The following is an 18,079-nucleotide window of genomic DNA, read 5'->3' on the forward strand; positions in this document are numbered from 1 at the left end:
ATTTTACATTCTTTTACCAAACTTATTTATTTGAAACCGTGAAACGAGTCACAGTAAACAAATAAAGGACTCACAAAAGAAATAGCTCATGAAACTTCTGATCTTCATTGAGTATGTACAAGTAAGTAACATTATCGTATCAATAAAAGAAAGATGTGTAAGTTCTACTGGGAAAGACTTATAGGTTCAAGGAAGAAACGAATCCTACGTTTCTGCACCTTAATAAAAAATTACATATTTTAAAAATCATACCTATAAGCTTAGAGTCAGTAGAAGTTATGCAGAATATTGAAACTGCAGAATACTGTATACGTAGAATATTAAATTATGTAAGTGTTAATTTTTTTTCTAATCTCTTGCTAATTGGTTCATCTCCTTTCTTAACAGGTTAATATTATTCTTCCAATCTTATTCTTCGTTATATGTGCTTTCCTTGTTGTGTTGCCCTGTTACGTATCGCCGTGGGAAGTTGGAATAGGACTTACTTTAATCTTATCTGGAATTCCAATGTACTTCATTTTCATTTACTGGAATAATAAGCCGCAATGGCTTACTACTGCCTCAGGTATAGTACATTTTCTAGTTTAGTTAAAGAGGTCTTTAAAGACGCAAGATAAACCCTGATCGTAAAAGTATTATATTAGAAATAATTATCACAGTAAGAAGTTCGTCTTTAAGAGAAGTATCCAGTATTGACTAATTAGTTTGTTTCTTAGTTAGTATACTGAATCAAGTACATAAATAAAATAAAATAAAATAAAATAAAATAAAATAAACAATTTTCATAAATTTCATCACTAATTTTGTTAATGTTGAAGAAAAACTGCTCTTATGTAAGCAGTTTTCACCTATCACTTAATTCTCCAATATTAAAAGTAGTTTAAATTGTATTTTTAAATATAATTGTAATGTAATTTAACATGTTTACCAGGCATTAGACATGTTATTTAAAATGAAAATTACCTATAATATGAAGACTTGTAACATGCTTACATGACACACAAAAGGCTTATTTAGTCCTAGTGTTAAAAATGGCCCCTGGTCCTTGACAGAAATGATATATGGTATTAACAATTACGGTGGATGATTAATATTGTGGTGTATTGAAGTATGAAACTGGAAACGCGTCAAAAATTCTGTTCTATATTAACATTATTCTATACGATAAAAATCTTAAAGGGTTTGATATGTGTAGCAAGGCTTAAGATTCAGACTGCAAAGTTTGTCGAAAATGCATATATGAGAGATTGCAAGCAAACATCATCTAGCACTAGTCGCATATCATTATGTTTGCCGGATTACTGACTGATATGAAGAAGTACGACTTGGATATTAGTTTGATACCAACTAAATGGATGTCATTGTGACCAACAGATGAGTGATGCAATCGAAAATTGATTTTAAACAAACCATCGGAAAGCGAAAATATATTTCCGAAAGATATGTAATGAAGAATATGTACAAAGGAAAATATTGACAAGATGTCCATCGTTGTTGAGGAAGGTTGTGTATTTTTTTTCCGCCCCTTTTTTTTAATTCTTATTACATTTACTTCAACTTAAACTGTGCCATATCTACTAAGCATTCTTAGTTTGTCGTGACAAGAATTTTCTCATAAAGAATACTATTGTTTTACTATTATTATTATTATTATTATTATTATTATTATTATTATTATTATTATTATTATTATTATTATTATTATTATTATTATTATTATTATTATTATTATTATTATTATTATTTGAACATACTGTACTATACTGCTCATACTGTACTAGTTAGACCAGTAGCATTATGTTGATAGACGGTTCGATTTACAAACCGAGAAAGATCTTAACTTGTAGCATTTCATTCTCAGAATACTCTGCTGCTTCTGGTAATAATACCGGAAATAATGCAGGCACTTTTGGTATGGATCATGCTTTCTCTTTTCTGAAATTTAGAAAATTCTGTAAAATTAGAAATCTGCTTCCAGCAATGTTTGTGATTTATTTATATATTTATTCCAGATGCCTTCAACATGTGTTGTGCTAAACTGTTTGAATGTGTTTTGCAAGATGATAAACTTGATTAGCGAAGAAAGACATTAACTTAAAAAAAAGATAAGAAAAAATACATATAAAAGAAGAACTACGTTGAAGTAACGAAGTATTTGTGTTTATATGTGTTTTGTTTATAATACGTGTGCGTGTGTGTGGTAAAACAGGGATTATTTGTGAAGATGTCGTTAACTTACTTCTGCAGAGAAGCTATTTAGCGATTAATAGTATGTAGAGAACTCCAATGTTGTAGCTGTGTATCCTAATCACATACAACAATCAAGTGACATACCCAAAGCATTAATTGGCTGCTAAAAGCATTCCTGCAGAGATTTTTGTGTTTATATACATATAGCTATATATTAAGAATTAATGCTCGTATTGTCACAAAAAAATGATAATTATAACTTAATATGTCTGTCCTTTGTAAAAGCGACATTTTTCATCTAGATCTATTATGTATAACTGTATGTAAATACGTATATTTATATTTGTGTTCTCTCATTTATAATTTTTACGAATATTTGTTTTATGCTGTTAATATGCATTTTTGTTCTGAAAGCTATGTTGTTGTACTAGTCATGTTAGTGTATTGTGGTAAGTTTATGAAAAAAAAAAAAAAAAGTAATCTCTATTCGAGAGAATTTTACAGGTAACATAATACGTTAGACAATACAGAAGTTAACGTTTGATCTTACACAAAGTGTTAAACTGATAGTCAATTTTTGAAAACATGCTCTCCTAATTAAGAACTGATCAAGTTGAATAGAAATTTATTTGCGAACTTTCTGGTTGTATATAATATAATCGAAGTTTTCGCAGAAATACGATATGAATACAAATATGAATAATCTGTTTGAGAAAAATGACTTACCTTGTGTCTCTGTTACTTTAATTGGTTATGTCCTTCCTCCCTGGGAACGTCATTAGCATTATTTTTACTGTATCTGTAGCATCATTTTTACTGTATCATTTTTACAGATCTTTACTTTTACATTTCCTATCGTAAGTTTTGTTTTCTTTAAATAACCATTAGGGTAGAATATCCAGTGGTCCCTGTGTTTACAGTCAATTCCCTGTTTTTACAATAACACTTTTCACATTAATAATTTATACGGAATTCCACAATATGTCTTTAATTTGTTATTCTATGAGTTTCTCTCAATTCATTTCTGGCTGTTGTAAACACTAATTCAGTAGCAGATTTTACACTTCGAAAATTTTTGAAGAACTTAGATGGTTGAATACTTATTTTGGTTTGTGTAGTTTGTCAATGAGATTTCTTCTGAAAGTTAGTTCTAAATTTATGTTGGCATTAGGTGTGGATTTGCGAAATAATTTTCATTGACAATTCAACTCGATAGTTAAGGCAAAATGTTCAGACCCAATTTTTGAAGTGGTATAAATATCTTCAGAAAACACATCTGTTGAGATTCCATTTAGGTTCCTTAATACGCCTGCTAATCTTCTTAGCGGTAAAGTTGAGAAAACTGGAAACAGTATTATATTTCGTTTATTCTTAGTTCTAAATTCTTCACTATGTGCAATTTTAAAATAACGCACCGGATATAGGTGCAATACACGTGACAGAAGCTGATAGGTGTATTGAATCTATATGTGGTGCTTTATTTTTAAATTGCGCAGAGTTCGAAAGAATTTAAGAGTAATCAGAAATCGAAATTGTTACTGAATATTCTATACCAGCCTTTCCCAAACTTTGGTCTGCGGACCACCAGGGGTCCGCAGGACGATTTCAGGGGGTCCGTAAGCCAATCTGATAAAAGCACACACAATGGTAAGAAATAGACCATTTTATTTTAAGTAAATGATCGAATTAATAATGAAGAGTCAATTTGAATGAGAAGTAATATTCGACCTACAAGAAGTTGCCTATACTATAGGCGTACCTACAAGATTTATTGATATATTTGCAACAGCTTAGTCAAGGTGTCCGGCCCCAGATTTGAAACCGAGGACCACCCGATTACGGTGTAGGCATCATACAACTCTAACATGATTATACCACTGCAAAGAAAAACAAAAACACTTACATCCACACCCATATATTATGTGATATATACACTAACATATAGAAAAAATATAAATTCTAACCATATATTCCAAGGGGTCTTCACATGTATTGTAGGCTCTAAAGGAGGCCGCAGTCTGGGAAAGGTTGAGAAAGGCTGCTCTACACTATTTAATAAAGAAATAAGATCTACAATAGGAGTTATAAAAGTAAGGATCCGGTGATACAGTAAAAATGGTACTGATGACGTTTCCAGAGAGAGAGAGAGAGAGAGAGAGGGGGGGGGGGATATTCAAAGTAATAAACCGGAGAGACAAAGTAAGCCACTTTTCTTCATGAATATGAGCCCTATAGCTTCTATAAGTAGATAATCTGTTTTAGTTTCACTAAAGTCTTTCTCAATTGCTAACGTTTTTGAGATACGCGAATCTTTCATTTAATTTCTCAAAGTTTCTGTTGAAATATCACGAAAAGTTTTAGATATTCGTGAAATTTCAACTTCATATATGTAGATCTTAAAAGTAATTGAAACATTCCTAGTTATGTCTAAGGTGATAATTAACAAACAAAAATTAAGGCGGCGTGATCCAATATGTTCGAAGTCTTTTCATTAAGTCGTTAAGCAATCTATATTAAAAGACATTTACAATTACATAAATTCATAATAAAGATTCACGTATGCAAAATCTTAATGTACACTCATGTCCAAAATTATTGTCGCATATCTATAACTGTCTTCTTGTAAGAATATAATTTGATAATGATTTTGCAGGGTACTTTTAATACTTTCACTATGTGTAGAATCGGAAAATGTATATTTGTGGTAAATTTCATAGGAAAAGAATTATAAATACGAAAATTAGAATGAGTAAAATAAAATGTGGCTAAGTGGACAAGAAAATTTTATTTTCGTTGTATTGTTCTTATTTATTGTCCTTTGGACATGAAATTTGCCACATACATGTCTGGTGATTATACACATACTAACATTATAAGAAGTACTAAGCGAATTCGTTATCAAATTATATTCCTAGAACAACATATTTATAGACATGCGACAATAATTTTGGACATGAGTATACATAATATTGTTGTTCAATTATTTTTAGTTAATTGAATATGTTAATAAGTGAATTACTTGGTCAAGTTTTCATAGTTTTCAACACTCAATGTAATATTTAGTTGAAAAATTAAATCTTTAACTTAACGTGCCACCAAGGGCGACGATCCTGGGAGGGGGGGGGGACAAATCTCATCTGGGCCCCGCGCAATGTGTTTAAGAATATACAATATTTCCCATAATTTGAATGAAATTTGTCTTAAAATCCTCATATATGCCTTCTGCATCTGAATGCCTCCCCCTCCCCCCAAATTTACAGAGAAATCAGAGTCCTTGCGTGTCACGATTATGTCCTTTTAAACTAAAGCAGACAAATCATTAATGAAAGTGAAATATGAAAGAATTGGTAGCATCAGAATATAAGAAACTGAAAAACCCAGCGCAAATATATGGGCATGATTTTGCCCATGTAATGTAATAACTTTTTGCAATTGTTTTCAATACCTTTCATCAGACAATAAAGAAGGTTATTGATTTTCGTGCGCTGGAAAGCGAAGTTACCTCAATAATTAAGAATATATCAATGTATAAAACCGATTGTCAGATTTGAAAGCACAAACTATTCTGTCAAATTTTTGAATGTTTTCGTTGTTCTTTACTTTGATAAGTGAAGACTATTAGAAAGATTAAACAATACAAACAATAGATACAATTTAGGATGTTTCAACAGCACATACGAAGAAGCGTCATACGATGGTGAATATCAAACCTTCAGAAACACACATGTGACCAATGACAACTGAATGGAGAGATCCAAAAAAATCGAAGTGGACAATGTGCGTGTAAAAATAGCTAAATATGATTTTCATTGTCTGAATGCACTTTGCGCGAAATGTTCAATATGAACATTATTTCTGATCTCATGTACCTCTGTTTAAGTTAGAGGATATTTTTTTTTTATTTTAATAAAATGTTTCAAATATTCCTGTTATTCCAGAAACATCAATGAAATAAAATGAAATATTTCAGTTTAACGTCCCGCGATTATGTTCCTTAGGCGAAGAGAAACGGGAACATCAAATTGAGTATGTTAGTGCTCCCCGTGTACATATGCGTATTATTTACCTATACATGTTTTAGTTATATAATGCGCTTTAACCTAATAATAGTATCGCTTCTGGATACCTATATTTTACATTATTCCAATGTGTAACGTCCTTTGGGGTACGAACCCAAGCACTTTATTTTTACTTCCTCGTGTGGCTTCTGAAAAGTATCACAAGCGGTGGAATACTCAGTGCAACATACTCAGACAAAGCACCCATTCCTGGTCGGTGTATTCCCATATCCGGCACATGGCAAAGGAATTTGTTTGTCGTAGCTCCTATGACATGTTACTCTGCACTCTTGAACGTCAGAGCTACTTTGTGAAATGGAATCCTCTTTTTACATACACCACATGTTTCCGATCCATCAACAAATGTGTGGTCCCTTTTCTCCATGAAACTGGTTATTTCTTGTACTGCGTGCTCTTCCAGGTGATTTTCCTATCCTACACCTTTAGGCTTCTGCTGCTGCTGCTATGATCGTCTGTTTCTTTCGTTTTCTATCAAACCTTTAATACTCCTACGAACTCTAGCACGAGCAGCAGCAGCAGCAGCTAGTGCTCTATTTTTCGAGCGTGTTATTCGCCTTAGTAATTTGGTTTTTCGTTCTTCCTCATCAGTTTCATGTATACTGGCGAGTTACATATCTTTTCCACTAGCTTTGGAATAAGCACTACAAAATAATGGTTTTTATGATGATGATCGCTGAAAACTTTCTCATTCAGTTTTTCTCGTTATTTGCATATTTGTTAATTAATTTACTTTTTTTTATCTTTTCGCTTTTTTGCTTTTTTAATATTAAACACACGTTATATGGCAATATCATTTTCTGGCAGGACAAATACTTGGCTCTTCGTAAAAATCCGATCATTATTATTTTCTTCATTTCCAGTTACTCTCTAAGAGATGCTTTTGACTGAGAGACCGTGGGTTCCCCGTGTCTTATAGCACAAATATTTTGAGATACATTTTTATCACTGAAATCATCGTGCCTTCTAGTACTATTTCGAGATAAAAATGTAAATCTTATCTTTTTCAGGGCATTCCCTATTAACTTTAGTCCTCTTGGTGTGATACTGGATGAAATCTGACGTTTCTTAATATTAGATTATCCAGAGCGCACTTCAGTGCGTGCTTCCTTAACAGACTAGACATTATTTTCTAGAGTCTCGTTTTCACTGCTTAAATCTATTAATCGATCACCCTCTCCATTAGTCGTTAATTGAATCGATTGTTGAGTTTCCACCTAAATTATTTCCATTTCCTCTTCTCCGTCTTCGTTATCGATACTTCCTAGCGCATCTAATCTTCAAGATGTCCCAAGAGCGCCCCTTTTTAGCTCTGGATGAGATTTTAATGCCTTTATGTAACGGTGTTGATAAGGCGTTAAAATCCCATACGCCCTCTTTAGCTCTGGAATAATATATTTAACGAGAGAATAGACTCGGAAATCTAGAAGTGTTTGCAATTTCTAGGAAGTGGCTTTATCGTAGCCGGTGTAAAATTGGTCGAACTAGACTTGAGTGATACGCACTTGGTCCGGTTGGTATGCACTCTCTAGCGTCTTTATTGAGAACTTCAATTTGCTATGGGCTTCAACTGAACAATAACGGGCTAGGAACAGAAGGAGGGCAACTGTTGGCTCATGATTTGCTGGATTGTTACCACAAAAGTAGAGGAGGAGGTAAACCTTTGGCATTGTGAGTATTTATGGCTGGGAGCAACAAACACGGAAATAAAGGTGCAAAGAACTAGCTTTTTTTTTTTTTTTAAAAAAAAAAAAAAAAGATCGTATGATCTTTAGTACAACTCGCTTTGCTACATAACGCAATCCCCCCCACATTGGGATTTCAGCATTTGCCGACAGTTTAACGGAAAACCGCAACCTACAGATTTTGAATAATCTCAGGACAATACCATCAGTAGAAAGAATGCTGCAGCGCTGGCAAATATTCTGCCCCACTTCTAGCACCTGAGAGAGATCAACTTTTGCAAGCGTTATTTGAGTGCTGCAGGAGCCATTCTTATTGCAGAAGCTTTGGCCGAGGAGCATCAGAATCTAGAAAATGTTCTTCTAGGGTTCAATGGAATAAACGGGAAAGAAGGCTTGATTATAGCCCAAACAATAAACAACAATTCAAAGACTTTATATATAAATGGGAACAAATACGGAAATGACAAGAAGCTATTCACAAAAGAACTAGCGCACACTTGAAGATTAGATGCGCTAGGAAGTATCGATAACGAAGACGGAGAAGAGGAAATGGAAATAATTTAGGTGGAAACTCAACAACCGATTCAAATAACGACTAATGGAGAGGGTGATCGATTAATCGATTTAAGCAGTGAAGACGAGGCTCCAGAAAATAATATCTAGTCTGTTAAGGAAGCACGCACTGAAGTGCGCTCTGGATCATCTAATATTAAGAAACGTCAGATTTTATCCAGTATTACACCAAGAGGACTAAAGTTAATAGAGAATGCCCTGAAAAAGATAAGTAATACATTTTTCTCGAAATAGTACTATAAGGCACGATGATTTCAGTGATAAAAATGTATCTCAAAATATTTGTGCTCTAAGACACGGCGAATCCACGGTCTCTCAGTCAAGAGCATCTGTTAGAGAGAAACTGAAAATGAAAAAAAATAATAATGATCGGATTTTTACGAAGAGCCAAGTACTTGCCCTGCCAGAAAATACTGCCACAAAACCTGTGTAGAATATTGAAATAGGAAAGAAAGAAAGCGAAAAGATTTTTTAAAAAAGAAAATTAACCAACAAATATGCAAATAATGAGAAAGAAATGAATGACGAACAAGGTTTTCAGCCATCATCATCATCTAAACCATCATTTTGTAGTGCTTATTCCAAAGCTAGTGGAAAAGATAATATGCAACTCGCCAGTATACATGAAACTGATGAGGAAGAACATAAAACCGAATTACTAAGGTTAATAACACGCTTCCTCGTATGGCCTCAGCCAAGAGACTAGAGGAAAATCTGGCAAGGTTCAAACGGTTATACTGCAGCATAAATGTGTTGGACGCAGCTTAATAGCAATACTTATCGCAATAAGCGGATGTTTCAATGAAAAGTTTAACATTTATTTTTAACAAATCCAAATGTAAATTGAAACAACGAACAATTTAATGCCTTTAGCATAATAGAAAACAATAATATGAAAAAGCTAAATATATAAAGCCTCAAAAACGTCCTCTAGTGATGTAGTACTCGTATCTTCATGTTTTGTAGGATGTATGATTGAAATATTAAATTTAAATTTAAATTTTGAGGTTGAAATCTCTAGTGGTTAGATATTCCAAATAGAATTATAATGCCAATTACACAAATCTACTTAAATAATTATTATAGCCCATATGGCCACAAATTACAAGGTATCACCAATCAAACCAAATATCCTGAAAATTAACTACAAACAAAAAATAAATAAATAAATAAATAAAAGTGCAAAAATGTGTAACTATGACTAAGGATAACCTATTAATTCATGGTATTATGGACTAATACAACTTGCAGTGCAAACACACACATCCCACCAAAAGAATATCACATCATTACAATAGGATAATTAACTTTTCACAATATGCTCCCACATTTCACAGAAACTACAAGTTGACCTATTCTTTCCCAATATGTATTGGCGAATGCATCGAACTCAAGGCTGAATTCTGTAACGTCATTTAATCAAGTTCACTGCCCTCCCGATAGATGGTACTATGTCTAAAGTTCAAAGGAACCATCATGCGAGAAAACATAACTATTTAGTCCCACCATATAACTACAAAGTAGATCATCACTTTTTTTTCTTTTTCTACAATGTTACGTTTCAAATGTGACTGTAATGCAAAATACGTTGGTATGTCTAAGTGCTCTCCCCTTACCAGGCTGCCACAATTCTCAAGTACGTATAACGGATTCTAAATTTTATGTTCTTTATTATTATTATTATTATTATTTTATTTAACTTCGTTCTCAAGAACAAAAATTCTGAGATCATTTGAAAATTTGACAGATTAGTCAGAAGTGATGAGTTTTTTCATTTATTTAAACAGTGAAATAGCTTTTCTCACATTGATTGAACTGCAGCTGAGAAATTCAATGTTCTAAGTTCATTAAAAAAAAAAAAATTTGAGACGTCTTTAAGTCATCCAATATCTAAGATATTTTTTTTAAGTTTTTTCTTTGAGTACTTGAATTTCGAAAGTTCTTCGTTTAAAGCCTTCATAACATGGGTTCAAACTTAAAGGTATAAATTAAACTTTTACATTGATTATATACTTAGCCATCATACAAGAAGAAAATTTTTTGTGTAATCATAATATTCTAGTATTGACATTATAGTAATGTTAGACTAGCTCAGGAAATACTAATCCTACAGGAAGAGCTATAACAATATAAGTAAAAGATGCCCAATCATTCTGAGATATTTTTGTAAAGGATTTTCTTAGAGACCAACATCAACAGTACACGTTTAGCACTCTATCCAGTAATATCGGGAATAAAAATAATATAGGTATTATAATTATTGTAATCAATAGGTAGACTGAAGTAGCTGTTGAAAAATGGAGTTTCGGTGATAAATGAAAAATGTGTAATTAATTTCAAATAACTAAATAAATTCAATAAATTTGTTAGCAATTTAATTAGACACATGTGTGTATTTTACAAGTTTTACTTTCACAGTTATACAGGGTAAGTCAAAATGATGGACCCGATTTCAGAAATTTATTCTGTGAAATCTAATTAATATGTGTTGTTGTGAGACGACGCGCTTCGAAAGGCTAACTCGCAAAGTTTAGTTTCTACGCAATGTTTCTACTTTCTACCGCTAAGAGTCAGCAGCAAGCATGAAATGAATCGCTGACATTGATCGGAACATGCTACAAAAGATTTGACAGGAGATAACTATCGGCTTGATGTGTGCCATATTGCTCGAGGTGCTCACGTAAGAACACTTTCTATGTGGGAAAAAAACTGATGACTTACCTTTCGTTGCACATGTCAGAATAACATATGTTTATTAGATTTTACAGAATGAATTTCTGAAATCGAGCTCATCATTTTTACTTGCCCTGTATATTGCTCCATATTGTAATATAAGTTCCTAAATTTTTCGACTAGAGATAGTGCAATCTCCTACTGCTCACATTGTTGAGGTATTAAAACTTGACTATGTTAATTTAAATCTAAAGTGATAATAAAAAAAAATAACTTCTACGGGTAAATGATGCAATTGGTCATCCCTCTGAGTTTTAGTTACAGTTTTTAAGTTTGTTAAACTGTTAACTCTGAAGAAAGGTAATTTATTCATTCGCTTTGTTTATTGATTAGACACAATAATTGATATTCTGTATGGTGTAGTTAGCTTTCTCCATAGCAAGTTTCCTATTCCTTACTGATCAGAATAATGAAATGAAATAAAAAGTATTTCGTAAATATAAATTTTGCCGTCTAAAATAACTATATATTTTAGTGTTCTGTGTTTGTAGTAAATAGAACAAAAATTCACTTAAACTAATTAGTTATACAATTCTCTAATAGTAAAGTTGCTGTGTCTGTGTCAGCTAAAATTGTAAATTGAAAAAAATAATTATTTCAATTCAATTGGTGAGTCATTGTTTAACTCTGTTGAAAATATTAAAAACAATTGAAATAATTATCTTTATTTCTTCCTAGGATGTTGTCCAATCCTATTGTGAAATATTAAAGAAAAAAGTATGTTTCTGAAAATGTATTTATGCAAATAATGAAGTACTTGCTTCAATGTACTGAACCCCCTTAGTTTGTTTCTTTTTCTTAATCTGCATTATGTACTGAAGAAAAGAAAAAAAAAGCTATAATTCCAACATAAGCCATTGACAGAATTAACTTAATGTGTCTAAAACATTCACCAATACACATTTTTTTCTGTTTATATTGATAATCATTAGTCACAAAAATACCAGAATCATAATGCATAATTTTACTGTAAATATGTTGGAAGTGCCGTATCATTGTATTTTAACATGTTTTATAAATTATGGTGTTGCAGTAGTTTGGTTGGATTGTTTTTTGTCACATGGTTCCAAACTTTCGCTATATTTTATATCAACCTTAAATTAAGACATTTCTTGGCTAAACAAATTTCCTGAGGAAATGGTTCTCTAAACAGTGAAGATAACATGAATGAATCATTGCATTTGAAAACTACTAAATAAATAATGTGATTTAATAGTACTGACATGAAAACAATTCACCTGTTCTCTGAATAAACTAAATATAACTTCTTTCAGCATCTTTCTAACAAGTTTCATAAGTCAAACAACTTTGATTCGATGTAAGTTGTTCCTGTATAGGCATTTAATATCAAAGCATTAATGATATACGTTTGATCGATTATAAGTATTAAATCTTGACCTGATTGGTGAAGAGGGTGACCCGCATAAACTTTTACTAATTTTCAAGCAAATCATATGTTTAAAATTAAATAGTAAAGCAAGAGTAGTTTGGTCACAGCAAGTGCTGGAATTGTCTTTCATGTACCGTAAACATAACTGCACTGATCGCACTATGATGATTTGCGATCTATGATGTTTGCTTAAACGTATCAAGAGTGTAAAACGTTAAAGTATTCATATTCATTTCTATATGAATGCTCTGATTCTGTATGAAGAATAATTTTAACTTAATTTTTGATGCGTTCACGCAGTTCAGGTATTCTCATTAAAAAGTCAGGAAAGAATAGACAAGGTAATTTGGGAAGCTATAGGTTCTTTTTGAAAGTGTGCAATCAACAAAGGATCTGGTTATAAATTGTATGGAGACATTGAATGTGTGACATGTAGCGCCACTTTGTTGATAGTAGCCATTTTGTTGTATGACTCAGGGGTTGTATAAAAGTAAAAATCTATTTTTGAAGTTTTGTCACCTACATGATGTAATAGTCAGCACCATACTTCGGCCATACTTTACCTTCCAGATTTCTTGAAGTACCCGCTTGAGAGATCGAGTTAAAACTCGTGAGTCGCAATTTGACGACAGCATAACGAGACAAGAAATGTCACTTTCGCTGCTGGGATCAAATTCGTCTTGTCCGGAATGTAAATAGACGCCTTTCTAACTACGCCCTTGCGACTTTATCTAATCAAGAATACTATTAATTTTGTAAATGTCACGGCATTTATTTAGCACGAACATCCAAACACCTACTACTGTTGACCTATTTATATACTAAACAGCGAGTATAATTCAGTTTCCTAAATAATGTTTGTCATATGTGTTATAACACTATTTCAACTTACGGAAGTTGTATATCGCAACATCAAATTATTACTTTAGGTAGTAATTCATAGCTTATTAGTAACTTTTCTTGTTATCAGAAACAAGAGCATTTACTGAAGACTATTCGTAACAATGCAAATGTTTCCCTTAAAAACAATGTTCACACAAACATGTTTTATAAAAGACTATTTCTTAAGGAGTTGACAGTTGTATTTTTTTTTATTCTAACATTATTATTAGGTTTCAACTCATTTGTAAGAATAGCTCCATGGATTTCTATCCGACCATATAATACTAATCAAATATAACTTTAATGAAATATTATAAATTAGATAATTGATTAATTTTTGAAGTGATATCCGTACGAAATATATTTAATACGAATATTGAAATATTTCCCCCATTTGATAACTTTTTCACAATATTCTGCTAGTGAATTATTTTGTAACCGAAAAGAACAGACCTAGTTATTCCCTTGATAAGTACAGCAACTTACTGAATTTCATTTTGCATTAGTTCTTAACGTTATTTTGGCCACCCAGTAGTATCCGATACAGCAATAAATTAAAAGATGCCCTAATATGTATAGTAAGTTTAAATAATAAAAGTAGTAAGATGTAATCATACAGCTTGGCAAATTTACGAGAAATATTTTAAAATCTATCTTATACAAAGTGATGTGATGAAACCAAAGAGGACTGAGAGTAACATAAAGTATTTTCTTAGATCATCGCGAAAAAGAATTGGAGAGATATTCATTGATGTAAAGATGTAAATCAGGCAGATATTTAACCACTAGCACAAATTTTGGAGGAAAAGGGTAATTTACTGAATGTGATTAATCATCAAGTGTTATCAATGATGAACGAAGGTCTCTACAATTTTTACCACAATCATCAAATTCTAAGTCAGATGTTCATGCATATATGCATTAAATATACGCTATGATGTAGTTATTCATATAGTTATATGTTAAATCATATAGTTATTCAGGTACTGGTATAAATATTAGAAAAAAAGTAGTAATTTTAAAATGTTATTTTTTTTATATCACAGTAAATATAATACAGGGGGAATTTTGAGAAACAACCAGTTTTTAATTGGCTTTAATGTAATATATAATATTGTAATGGATAAGTCAATATACCCTTCTAATTTATTGATGTTTCATCATACATTGCGAAAAATTATTAGTCAGTTATCTCAACTTCTGAAGAGCCACTCTGACAATAATAATCGATGTAGTTTGTTTGTTGTGAAGTAAAAACAAAGTTAAAAAAAGATTTAAAAAAAACTAATTCTGGTTTGCGAATGTTCTGCTTTTAAACCAGTATAAAATAATTTCATCTAATGTTTCATTAGCCTGTTTTTTGAAAGGCACTAAAAGTAAGATATTTTGTTCGTATAGTTGAACAATAAACAAGACAGCCTTGTGAAATACTGAATGAAATTATCCTCTACATGATGGGAGTACATTGTCTTTATAATTTTTGTATTTTTTTTTTTTTTTTAATCTTAAGAACCTTGGTAGTTTATTACCTAGCCTGCCAACAGTGTGAATGATGTTAATTCCTTAAATATTGTAATAATAATAATAATTCTAAGAGATATGAGGCTTTGTTTTCAAAATAGAACTTTTGACATTTTCTGTCAGAAGTTACGCAATTATAGAAACTAATAGTATATAGTTAATAGCTTATTATTCAGAGTTTCGGGACTATTCCTGTATCAAGCATGTTCACGAGTCAGTTAAGGCCATATGTTGAAAGAATTGATATTATTTAAAATACTATAATTGAAATTATCTGTTTCAGTAGTTAAAAAATAGGCTATCCGCAATTTTGTATCATACTTTTCTTTATTTTAAATAGTTTTGTTAGTAGAAAATTTATTAATTTGCTTCTGTTTACATGATAGTTGAATAAAGGATACTATTACACACATTTTTCCAAACCTCTCAAGATATTGAAAATTAAATTGATTTCTGTTGTTGTTCAAAATATTCTATTAACCGTAAAAATAGATAGAACTAAGCACACTGTTAGTATTTTTAGAATTTCTCATAAAATTCACTTTCAAGTTATGAAACTTTCAGAATAAATAACCAACTGTGATGATAATTGACTCTATGAAACATTCCTATTAAGTTTCTTAGTTTTTTTAAAAATAATAAATCTATTTATCAAATCTAAAGTAACATTGCGTAATAATAAATGTAATTATTTTCAGTTCGGAAGTGTTTGTTATTCATACAAAAATACTGTAAGTGATGTGAATAACGAATTTGAAATGGTTTTGTATTTTTATTTCACACCTTTTAAAGATACTTGCCTAAAAATAACTCTTAAATGAAAAACTGACTTCCTCTCCATGCTTGTGTGATATGTTTGTATCATTAACTCATTGTCTTTTAAACACATAATAATTAAAAAAAAAAAAAAAAAAAAGTAACTTGTTTTTCATGTGTGTGTATGTTTTGAGGTTTTGACACACGAAATGCGCAATTTCAGTATCATATTTACCGGAGCGCGAACAAAGCTATAGTGAGTTTACTTACAGGTACTTGTTTTAATGATCGATCTTCCTCATAACAGTTATCTTTCAAAGAAAATTTATATGGACGTTCAGTGTAAAGAAATGTGCATGTGAAAAACTTAGGGATCGTTTAGTTCCTTGTCAAATGTACTATGATTAGGATTTTGCTGATTATACTTTGATCATAAAATTAGTTTGAAATCATAATTTTATTGTAACATAATTTCAGTTTCAAATTACAATACCCTTGCAAACAATTTCTGGAACTGTTAAATTTTGAACTAAACTATTAACGTCCTATGGATGTTTTTGTGTTTATTTATGGTTTACTACTGTGGATTTGTTAAAGAAATGCTTTACTATTATAAACTTATTAAAGAAACTTATCCGAAAAATTATGTAAAAAAAAAAAAAAAAATGATGTACCGGAAAATCAAAGGAACGATTAACGTCCTCTATCATTTGTCGTTGTATTTGTCTTCATATTAACTATCTTGGTGATAATTTATTTCTTTTACATAGCACATATTTTATGTTTCAAATTTGTTAGCAATATCATATAGGAATTTGGTTGAGTATCCTGTTATTTGGAACTTAAATAAAGTACATAAGTGGTACGGAAATCACTAGAGAGGTAAATTAACTTTACTACTTTCAGTGTGTAAACTAATGAGAAATTTACACGAATATTTCACTTGCAGTTTACTGGCTTCATCGTAGAGTTATTTAGAACTGTAATTTGTATATAGTGGATGACGAAAGATATAAAGGAAATATGCCCTCAAATGTTACCTAAATCAATTCAAAAAATATACAGGAATATTTATAATAAATCTTTCATATTTGAAGTGAAGAGAATCATTTAGAAGATTTTTTTTTTTAATACATGGACGAATGGCATAAGTGATGAACAATCACAAAACTGTCTTTCAGGTAACATCATAGATGTTTTAATGTATTCGTTCGATCGTTTGATTTTTTTTCTGCATTGCTATCTTCACTCATACTACAGTACGTTACATGTAGATTTATAAACCAATATAACAGCATTGATTTATAACTTACATGTAAACGTTATTCGTGATAAACCGCGATCAGAAAAAGTTCATTAATTTAAGCAATTTGTCGTACTCAAGTGGCAGCATATTCAACCAATTTTTACACAAAGCTTAGGCATATTATTTACTTTCTAATCATAAGTAATACGATAAATACGATACGATACTCTATACGATAAAATAAATCGTACTTTAGAAGATTAGTTTTTATCGGAAAGTTTCAATCGTTGTAGTTTGTTTGTGTTAATCTTGTTTAGAATCACGCTATCTCTTTGATTAGAGATTTTTAAGGGATCATTGTTTACTTTTCTTTCAAAGAAATTAAATATTAGTTTTATTTTTAACCTTTTATTCTCATTAACTGTTGCATTTTTGTCAGTACAAATTTGGCAAGACTCAAAATACCATCTTGTGTTCAATATCGAAAAGATAACTGAAACCAACATTGGTAGACTTGTTTTTTTTTATGTATAGTTATTGCTCAACTATTGAATATCGTTCAACTAAGACAATAAAATTTAATTGAAAGTGACAAGATGTAACTGAGCGATCATTTTAGTATATAATGTACATATTTATGTTCAAATAAAAATATGCCGTGGGTATATGTATGGTTGACCATTTTAAATAAATGTTTTATTGTGAATATAGTCAGTTATTCATTATTCATATAATTTGACACAAGAGATACAATGCATGAAGTTTTAAACACATACTGTCATATAAACTGGAAAGAGAGAATAAGAAAAATGAAATTTCAAATTAACCTTTGAGTTATCTTGTAGTTAATAAATCATTCGAAAATGGCGTATATTTGAAGTCATGAATTTTATGGTCCAGTTGAAAATTTAGATAATATGCAATACAATATGTTCCCGACCTTCGATCAATTTGGCACTGACTACAGAGATATATTGTAGTAGTAAGTAATAGGAATTAATCGTCAAATTGTACAAAATACACAATC

The 18,079-nt window shown here is 31.0% G+C and overlaps 1 protein-coding gene across 1 annotated transcript in view; it reads left to right on the plus strand.

The window, feature by feature from the left end:
* mnd (L-type amino acid transporter minidiscs) overlaps positions 1-17,758 on the plus strand; it is a 173,444-nt gene extending 155,686 nt beyond the window's left edge. The window contains exons 8-9 of the mRNA XM_081761057.1: positions 388-565; positions 2,013-17,758. Coding sequence (XP_081617183.1) covers positions 388-565; positions 2,013-2,077 — 243 coding nt within the window. The 3' untranslated portion in view covers positions 2,078-17,758. The remainder of the gene's footprint in view (positions 1-387; positions 566-2,012) is intronic.
* The last annotated feature ends 321 nt before the right edge of the window (positions 17,759-18,079 follow it).

This window comes from Thermobia domestica, chromosome 1 (genome assembly GCF_964235325.1).
Source record: "Thermobia domestica chromosome 1, izTheDome1.hap1.1, whole genome shotgun sequence".
In the NCBI taxonomy this organism is placed as follows: Eukaryota; Metazoa; Arthropoda; class Insecta; order Zygentoma; family Lepismatidae; genus Thermobia; species Thermobia domestica.